General features: G+C 40.6%; 1 protein-coding gene across 1 annotated transcript in view; it reads left to right on the forward strand.

Annotated features, from left to right (window-relative positions):
* LOC102866850 (paternally-expressed gene 3 protein-like) overlaps nt 1-10714 on the forward strand; it is a 72228-nt gene that overhangs the window by 2709 nt on the left and 58805 nt on the right. The window contains exon 2 of the mRNA XM_006885202.1: nt 10296-10710. Coding sequence (XP_006885264.1) covers nt 10296-10710 — 415 coding nt within the window. The remainder of the gene's footprint in view (nt 1-10295; nt 10711-10714) is intronic.

The following is a 10714-nucleotide window of genomic DNA, read 5'->3' on the forward strand; positions in this document are numbered from 1 at the left end:
TACATAGGGTCGCTATGAGTCGCAAGCAACTCGACAGCACATAACAACAACAACAACAACAAGGAAGCAAAACAGAATAGACTAAAATTTCAAAAATATGAATGAACTGTAATGATGATTGGGGTGAGAAAAAATGATGGGTCAAAGCCCTGATAGAAACATAATCACCCTCTAAGAAAACAAGGCCAGTTGCATTTTGCATACAAAACAAATATCTTGATTGGCAGAATCAGAATCAACAGTGCCCTGCTCAAAGATGGCGGCTGATCACTGCCCTCTGAATTTGTGGCTCTCCACAGTTCTACCAATAATCTAACCTCACACATCGAGATTCCTAGAAGGACCCACTATACCTCTTCCAAGTTTCCTATTTCAGAGCTTTCACTCATAAATTTTCCTGTTTCAGTTATTTCAGATAACCCAATTTAAAAAATTTTAGTCTATTCCAGTTTTGCTTTGTTGACCCTTGTTGAAGTGGTACAACCAGTTCAAAGTCCTGCTTGGGAATACAAAAGTCAGACTGTGGACACCAGCTGTGAAGCCCTGAGCAGGTAGCACACCTTGTCACCCTCCCCTTCCTGACTCAAAGCTCCTTTTTCTGTGTAGTACCCTTTAGTTTATGCATCAGAGAGTTGGACAATGACAAGGGAGGATAGAAGGAGAATTGATGCCTTTGAGCTGTGGTGCTGGAGAAGAGTATTGAGAATACCATGGACTGCTAGGAAAACAAACAGATTCATCCTGGAAAAGGGTCAAACCGGGCGGCTCCTTGGAGGCAAGGATTTTGAGGCTTTGTCTGCCATACTTTGGACATGTTGCAAGGAGGGACCCATCCTTGGAAAGGGACATCATGCTTGGGAGGGTGGAGGGACGGCGCAGGAGGGGAAGACCCTCTATGAGGTGGATTGATTCAGTGACTGGGGTAATCGGAGTGGGTGTGTCAGAGGCAGTGCGATTGGCACAGGACAGAGCAGAGTTTAGGGCTGGGTCGCTATGAGTCGTAAGTGACTCGACAGTACACAACAACAACAACCCTTTTAACTAAAGGGTTAACTCCCTCAAAAAGATTTGTCCAAGAATTATTAACAGCAGTTATAAGGAGACTAGATGAAGAGTGCAAATGTTTTAAGTTACCTGTTGCTTCTAAAGCTAAAGATAGAAATCTGTGTGCTTAATAAGTCTTAGCTAATCTGAGCTGCTATGCTTTCATATTATTTGCTCTCATCTCATTGCTATGAAGTTGGAACCAACTTATAGCTGACCATCCAGTGGTCTTGCAAGACTTTAATAAAATAGGAGAAAATAGTCCATCTTTCTCTCACAGAACAGCTGGTGAATTTGAACCAGCTTGGTCTTGGGGTTAGCAATACAACTCCCTATGAACCAGGTAACCAGAGTTCTCGAGGCTAGATATAAATACTGGAGACACAGGAAAGAAATTTTTAGACAAACTTATTAGATATATTTGTCACCAAGGCATCACAAGAAACTAGGCTCCATTTACAACAATGCAGGTCCCATGAAAACAGATTTTTAATCATCTTTGCAGTTAACAACACTCTATGTAATTTTAAAGCAATTATTAAACCACATTTGAGATTAACATGGCAAAAAAAGGTCATTTTTAGAATACAATGTAATACAGACTTCAGAATTTTGTGAAAGGAAAGGCCATGATGGAGAAACATAAAGAAATCTATAAAGTTTCCAGACTTCCACATGTCTACTTTGCATTATAAAATTGAATAAAATAAAACTAAAACCATGGATAATACAAAAGTCAGATTTGGCTTAGTACTATCCCTGAGTCTCTTGTTTTCCAAATATCAAATGTAAGGCCAGCCAGTTCTAAATTTGACCCAACAGTCTTGCTCTCATCCATACTGCCTCCTTTGAGCATACATTTTCAAAGGCTGCCCACTCGGAAATGATCCCAAGGTTTTGCTCAAATGTCATTCTGCTTATGCCACTGCCACAGGAGTATCAGGCATACTACTGCGGCTAGCCCGTCCTGGCCTTTTGTAACGTACCATATTGGAAGCAGGAGTGGCATCCACTTCCTGAGCCTCTGAAAATGATGAACTTTGAGAAACAACGATAGTTATAGAAAGGCTTCAGTTCTTTTATTCATAGGGTCACTATGAGTCATGCTTGACTCAATGGCAATCAACAATAACAACATATTGATAGTATATACCAAAGAAGGAAAAGAGATCTTCAGCTTTAATAAATACTAAATAGCTGAAAGGATTTGGTGAGGCATATACACTAACAAGTGGAAATTTAAAATTTAATTGCATGGAAGTAAATAGTATTTTTTTTTAATTTTACACAATGGTGATTGTGTGTTAATCCTGAAATTATAAATCTCTGATACTAAAGAGGAGAAAAACTCAAGATGTGATTACAGGTTGAAAAATCTACTTCATTAGATCTCCAAAGATGAAAAATAATTATACACTGATATTAGAATTTTAATCCCAAAACACTCGCTGATTCTTTGATCCTTAAAATAGAACCCGATGCTTCGACTTGGTCACTTAGCTGCAGTCATGTGTGGACACGTACTTACAAGTGATCAAACACTTCAGTTTTAGAAAGCATTAATTCATTAAGGACTAAAGTTCTGCTAGAAGCTAACCATTTTTTCTGTGTCAAATATACTAAATACTTGTTGGGTTTGTGTTCTGAGTATTAAGTATTATGATTCATACTTGCTAGTCAAAACTTTTCCATACATTTTGACAATCATTCTTGGGACACCTCGGACTGCTACAAAGCACCACCAAAATACCTCTTCTCCATCATAATGAAATCTCATTGCGCAATAACAGTCAACAGTATAAAAGGCAATAATCATTAAGTATCTTAAAATTTGGGGGTAATACACAGTTTCTGTAACTGCAAAAATTTATTCATTGCTATTAATTATTTCATTTAGTAAGTTTCCCATTGCACGGCTGGGGAAACCAAGGCGCACACACACACACACACAAAAAAAAGGCTCGCATCTTTTTTAAAAAAAAAAAGGTTTGTCTAATGTTATAGAGGCCAAGATCATAACTATAATTAGAACTTAGAGGCCAGACACTCAAAGAGTACATAGAATACATTCAGACTTGTAACATTATATTTAACTCACCTGTCCTCTTTTTATCACATCTCCTACCTTGACTCCACCAAACCCAAAGGAACGCCATTATGTCAACTCTGAGCAACCCTATAGGACACAGTAGAACTGCCCACGGATTTTTTTTTCTTTTCTATTAAAAAAGGAGCATCTTGGCTTTCTAATCATATTTAATAGCGGTGATATTCATATTATTATGAAATGCTGCCCTCTGCTGGAAATATTTGGTATTGTACCTAGCATCTTGGTAGGTGTGCAACCTGACTGGAGCCTATCACACTCAGGTGTATTTGGAAAGCCTACTTCTTGCCCTCATCTATTTCCTCCAGTATTAAAGCTATCTAAAAAGAGGGAACAGTTCCTGAATAATTTTAAGCCCTCTTCTTGGAGTTGAGCACCTTTTCCAAGAGGCTTGTTTAAAGATATTCTCCTCCCTCCCATTCCCCAGTTGGGTACTTTTCTTCCTGTAACAGAAGATGTCTACATCCCTGATTAGCTCACAGATGGCATAATAATGTGGAAAAAAGGACAGATGGGGACCCCAGACTTCTGGCTTCATTTTCCAGCTTTGTACATCCCTTGTGACTTAAAATGCTCTGACTCCAAAGGCTTCAGTTCTCCATCTGTAAGCTAGAGTCTCATATTGTATTTTGAGGTGTTCCAGGGTATTGAATGGTGTAGTGGTAAAAAGCTGTGTTGCAATCCCAAAGGTGTGCAGTTCAAAGCCACCAGCCTTGAATGAGGTCATCGCTAGCAAAAGTGCCTTTGCATGAATGCCTCTCAGCCATCTTTGTGGTTTAGAAGTACTGTTAGTCCAAAACTAAGCCCACTGGTGTGAAGTTAATTTCAACTCACAGGAGGGAGTAGAACGCTGACTCTATAAACAACGGAGTATGGCCAAGTGCCCACAGGGTTAGGGTTTTCAAGGCTGTAGCTTTTTTTGGTTGGTTTGTTGTTTTTTTGTAAACTATTACTAAAACTGTCAGTCTAGAGACTAAGGTGCACCTGATCCAGGCTATGGTCTTTGCAATTAGTTGCTATGCATCAGAGAGCTGGACAATGAGAATCAGTGCTTTTGAGTTGTGGTGCTGGAGAAGAGTCTGGAACAGGCAAGGATTCTAAAGCTCCATCTCACATACTTTGGGCACGTTACCAAAAGGAATGAGTCCTTGCAGAAGGACATCATGCTTGGCAGGGTGAAGGGTCAGCGCAGAAAAGAAAAACTCTGAATGAGGTGGACTGACACAATAACTGGGTCAATGGGGGTAGGTGTGTCAGAGATGGTGAGATTGGCTCAGGATAAAGCAGAGTTCAGAGCTATTGTTCACAGAGTCGATGTTTATGCCCATTTAAAAAAAATGGGTGATCCAACAGAATGTGGAGATTATTTAACAATATCATTACTATCACACGCAAGTAAAATCTTGCTGAAGATTATTTTTAAATGGCTGGAGCAGTTCAACCACAGGAAACGGTAGGAATTCAAGCTGAGTTCAGAAGAGGCTGTGGAATGAGGCAAACCCTTGCTGATGTCAGATGGAGCTTGACTGAAAGCAGGGAATACAAGAAAGCTGATTATTGTGTTTTATTGCCTATACAAAGGCATTCAACTGTGTGAGTCATAATAAATTACGGGTAACATTGAGAAGAAGAGTTAACTGTGCTCATGAAGAACCTCTACACAAACCAAGAAACAGTTGTTCAAATAGAACAAGATCAGAAAATATGTGTATTAAGGTTGTATTCTTTTACCACACCTATTTCAGGGAGCTCTGGTGGCCTAGTGGCAAGAAGCTGCACTGCAATCCTGAAGGAACTAGGTTCGAGGCTACCAGCTGCTCTGCAGGAGAAAGATGGACAATCTCCTCCTGTGTGATTAGCTCCCTCTGAAAACCCACCAGAAGGTCAGCTATGGGTCAGTTCCAACTCTACAGTACACAACAACATTTAATTTCTAGGGAGCTCTGGTGACCAAGTAAGGAGTTTGAACTGCCAACCCAAAGGCACACAGTTCAAATCCACCAACTGCTGTGGGGAGAAAGGTGGGCAATCTCCTTCCGTGCAGTTTACAGCCTCTGAAAACCTGTTTGAGGGCCAGCTATGAGTTGATTCTGACTTAACAGCACATAACCACAACATTTTATCTCTATATTAAGCAAAGAATTTGAAGAGCTGAATTATATGAAAAAGAATGTGGCATCAGAATTGGAGAAAGATTCATCAACAATGATGTTATCCTGAGTTATCCTGATGAGGTAAATGAAGACTTGAAGCACTTATTGAAGAAGTTCAAATAATAATCATTTACTATAGATTATATCTCAACAAAAGTAAAACAAAAATCCTCACACTGGGCCAATAGGCAACATCATGATAGATGGAGAAAAGATAGAAGTTGTCAAAGATTTCATTTTCTTTGGATCCATAATCAAGTCATGGAAGAGCAGTCAAGAAAATGAATGATAAATTTAGAAAGCTCTACACATGATTGGTATTATCTTAAATAAGACACTCATTTTGTGGCATGAATTGTTTGCAATATGATTTTTTTTTCTCTTCTGCAGCATCTCTCTACTTCATTTCATTCTGATGATAATGTATTAAAACACTTCTTATTTATGCTCAGAAAAGAAAGAAAGTGATGTATTGCAAAGCAATTACTAAGGATGTCTTTAAATGGTCAAGAAAGCAAATGGCATATTGCAAATCTACTATCAAGGATGTTTTTAAAGTGCTGAAGAGTAAGGATGTCACTTCAAAGACTAAGGTGTTCCTGCCTCAAGCCATGGTCTTTTCAGTTGCTTCATCTACATGTGAGAAATGGACAATGAATAAGGACATCTGAAGAAGAACTGATGTCTTTGAATTGTAATGTTGGTGAAACATATTGAATAAACCATGCACTGCCAAAATAAATTGATATAGCTGAAAACATGCAGCCAGAGCATAGTGAGCCTTCATTCACATACTTTTGGCATGTGATTAGAAGTTAGTCCCTAGAGAAGGACATCATGCTTGGAAAAAGAGAAGGTCAGCCAAAAAGAATACTCTCAATGAGATGAAGTGACACAGTGACAGCAACACTCGGTTTTGACACAGGAGAGATTGTAAGGATGGTGCAAGAATGGGCAGGGTTTAATTCAATTATACATGGAATCACAAAGAGGTAGAGCTAACTGAACGTCACGCAACAACAAAATGAGAATTTAAGGCCTGTACACCTTACCATCTTAGAAAGGGTGAGACCAGGCAAGGATTCTGAAGCTTCGTCTGACATACTTTGAGCATGTTGCAAGGAGGGATCTGTCCTTGGAGAGGGACATCATGCTTGAGAGGGTGGAGGGACAGCATAGGAGAGGAAGATCCTCAATGAGATGGACTAATTCAGTAATGGGGGTAGGTGTGTCAGAGACAATAAGATTGGCACAGCATGGAACAGGGTCTAAGGCTGTTGTACATATGTGACTCAACAGCACATAACAAAACAACAACACCTTGCCATATAGAAATACTTTCCTCTTCCTTGGTTACATCTCAACTTTTTAAAATAGAAGTATCAAAAGCAATATTAGTTATGATTAGAATATTGCTTGCAGCTGAGTCACAAACAAGTCTTATCTTGTAAGAAGGTTTTTCTTGGTATCTACAATTAATTACATAATTAACTAATTGTAGCTGATGTTAGATGGATCTTAGCTGAAAGCAGGGAATACCAGAGGAATGTCTATCTGTGTTTCATTGACTATGCAAAGGCATTTGACTGTATGGATCATAACAAACTGTGGCTGACTCAGAAGAATGGGAATCCCAGAACACTTGATTGTTCTAATGTGAAACCTATACTTGGACCAAGAGGCAGTCGTCAGAACAGAGCAAGGGAACACTGCATGGTTCAAAATTGGGAAGGGTGTATGCCAGGGATGTGTCCTATCTCCATACCTTTTCAACTTGTATGCAGAACAGATTATCTGGGAGGCTGGGCTCTATGAGGAGAAATGTGGGGTCAAGATTGTGGAAGATCTATCAACAATCTGCGATATGCATATGATACAACCCTGCTTGCTGAAACTGAGGAGGACTTGAAGCACCTGCTGCAGAGGTCAAGGACTGCAGCCTCCAATATGGATTGAGGTTCAATGTCAAGAAGACAAAGATTCTCACCACTGGACCAATTGGTAGCATCAGGATGGATGGTGAAGAGATTGAGATTGTTCACAGCTTCAGTCTGCTTGACTCCACAGGCAACACTCTCAGTACCAGCATCTAGCAGCCAGGAAATTAGAAGATGTATTGCCATGGGAAAGTCTGCTGTTAGGGACCTCTCCAAAGTACTGAAGAGCAATGGTGTCTCTCTGGAGACTAAGGTATGTCTGATACAGGCCATGGTCTTTGCTTTGCTATCACTTGTTATGCATCAGAGAGTTGGACAATGACTAAGGAGGATAGAAGGAGAATTGATGCCTTTGAGCTGTGGTGCTGAAGAAGAGTATTGAGGGTACCATGGACTGCTAGGAAAACAAACAGATTCATCCTGGAAAGGGTCAAACTGGGCTGCTCCTTGGAGGCAAGGATTCTAAGGCTCCATCTGACATACTTTGGACATGTTGCAAGGAGGGACAGGTTCTTGCATCCTTTGTAGGGTGGAGGGACAGCGCAGAAGGGGAAGGCCCCCTATGAGGTGGATTGGTTCAGTGACTGGGGTAATCCGGATGGGTGTGTTGGAGATGGTGAGATTGGCACAGGATAGAGCAGGGTTTAGGGCTGTTGTACATAGGGTCGCTATGAGTCGTAAGCAGCTCAATGTCACATAACAACAATATAATTAATAAATCCCCTCTCATTCATTTGTTCATTTGAATGAGCCTGTTACTAAATAGGAGCCCTGGTGACTCACTAGTCAAATATCCAGATGCTAACAAAATGGTGTGCCATTCAAATTAATCAGCTGCTCTATGAGAGGAGGATGAGACAATCTATTACCTGGGGGACTCTACGGGACAGTTCTCCCCAGGCTGAAAGGGTTGCTATGAAATGAATGACTGACTTGATGGCAATGTGTTGATGAGTCATTGACTTAGCCCTCTAAGATGTATATTGGACATATGTCTTGGAGATAATAGGTATCTTTTGGAGAAAGTCCAGAATGGTCCTTACAGGTAAAAATGATTAAGCTTCATCTCACCTAGTTTGGGCATGTTGTTTGGAGAGGCTGTTCCTTGGAGGGGGGACATCATGCTTGGAAAGATGGAGGGACAGTGAGAGAGAGGAAGACCCTCAACCACATGGACTGGCACAGTGACTGCAGCAATGGGCTCAAGTGTGACAGAAATAATGAGGGTAGCTCTCTTTTTATCTGCTGTTGTTGATGATTGATGATGACGATTGCCTTCGAGCATGACTCATAGCCACCCTATGAACAAGCCCTTTCTGTAACTATCGACATTTATCAAAGTTCATAAGGTTTTCAGAGGCATGTTGTTTAAGAAGTGGATGCTTCCTGCTTCTAACTGCATTTGGTTTGGACCCACCCCTGGCTTTCCAGGGGTATTTCTCCCACTCTTCTTTCCTTTTCTTTATAACCCTTTCACACGGCCTGTTTCTTCTACCAGTCATGCCTCCTGCATTATCTTAATAAGACTTTTTTTTACTTGTTTTGCTACATTAAAAAAGAAATTATGATGATGATGATTCCGGACAGAGCAGGGTTCAGATCTGTTGTCCAGAAGATCACTATTTGTTGTACTCGCTGGCACCTAACAACAACAACAGTTTAGTCCTAAATTCTCTGGTAGGATTGCAAAACTGCTCTGGAAGAGTCAAATTTAACAGATAATTGTATACAGTTGTATTTTATCTTATTTCTTTCTTTCTTTCTATGTTCATCTCTAAGTTTCAATCTGCTTCTCCAGTCTGGGTTACTCTCTAGGCAAGAATGTCCACTATCATCTCTCTTAGTCAATACTGTACTGGAAGTCTTAGCGAGAACAATAAGACAATACAAGGAAATAAGAGGTATCCAAATTGACAAAGAGGAGGTAAAATTTTCTTTATATGCAGATAATATGATAGAACAATTAGAAAATCCTAAAGACTCAGTGAGAAAACTACTGGACATAATTGACCAGTTCAGTAAAGTGGCAGGATACAAGATCAACTTACAGAAATCAATTGGCTTTCTCTACAGTGACGAAGAGAGTACAGAACTGGAGCTAAGAAAAACAATACCCATCACAATAGCTAAACACAAGGTTAAATACTTGGGAGTAAACCTAACTAGAAACACAAAAGATCTATTCAAAGAAAATCACGAGGAAGGAAGGAAAGAACGGAGGAAGGGAGGAAGGAAGGAAAAGAGACTTGGAGAAATGGAAGAATATGCCATGGTCTTGGATAGGAAGACTAAATTTTTTGAAAATGACAATTCTACCAAAGGCAATTTACAAGTTCAATGCAATCCCAACACAAATGCCAATTCTATTCTTCAACTAGATGGAAAAGCCAATTTTCAATTTCATCTGGAATGGAAAGGGACCCCCAAATAAGCAAAGCACTCCTGAAAAAGAGAAACAAGGTAGGAAGCATCCTACTCCCTGACCTTAAATCCTACTACACTGCTGTGGTGGTCAAGACAGCGTGGTACCGGTATAGTGATAGGCACACAGATCAATGGAATAGAACTGAGAACCCAGAAATCAGCTTATCTATCTATGGTCAACTGATTTTTTACAAAGATGAAATCAGTTAAGTGGGGAAATGAAAAGTCTTTAACAAATGGTGTTGGCAAAATTGGAAAACTATCTGTAGAAAACTCAGGCAAAATCCTCACACCATATACAAAAACCAACTCAAAGTGGATCAAGGACCCAGGAGTAAAACCAAGGACAATAAACATCATCAGAGAAAAGCTTGCAAGAACTCTAGAAGTCCTAATCCACAACATGAACAGTCTCCCAAGCATCCTGAAAACATACAACTAGGAGAAAACAAAATAGATGAATGGGATCTTCTAAGAATCAAACCCCTATGCACATTAAAAAATTTCTCTAACAGGGTAAAAAGGAAAGCCATAACTGGGGAAAAATATTTGGTAATGACATGTCAGATAAGAAGAAATGTTCAAAATCCTTTTTGTGGTAGTGGCGAGTGCTGAGAGATCCCTATCAAGGCTGGGAGGACACTTCGTGAGTACAAGGAGGGGGAGTGCTGCCTGCTCCACCCCACCACCACCAAGTGTCGGACTCCACCGCTTTACCACATGCGCATCTTTGCCCCCAACCATGTCGTTGCCAAGTCCCGCTTATGGTGCTTTGTGTCACAGATGAAGAAGATGAAAAAGTCTTCTGGGGAGATTGTATACTGTGGACAGGTGTTGGAGAAGTCCCCCTTGCTCGTGAAGAACTGTGGCATCTGGCTGCACTACGACTCCCGCAGTGGGACCCACAATATGTACCGGGGGTACCAGGACCTGACCACTGCAGGTGCTGTCACCCAGTACTACCGTGACATGGGCGCTCAGCATCGTGCCCGGGCCCACTCCATCCAGATCATGAAGGTGGAGGAGATCACAGCCAATAAGTGCCGCCG

This window comes from Elephantulus edwardii, unplaced genomic scaffold, assembly GCF_000299155.1.
Source record: "Elephantulus edwardii isolate Elephantulus edwardi_28Jun2011 unplaced genomic scaffold, EleEdw1.0 scaffold00041, whole genome shotgun sequence".
NCBI lineage: Eukaryota > Metazoa > Chordata > Mammalia > Macroscelidea > Macroscelididae > Elephantulus > Elephantulus edwardii.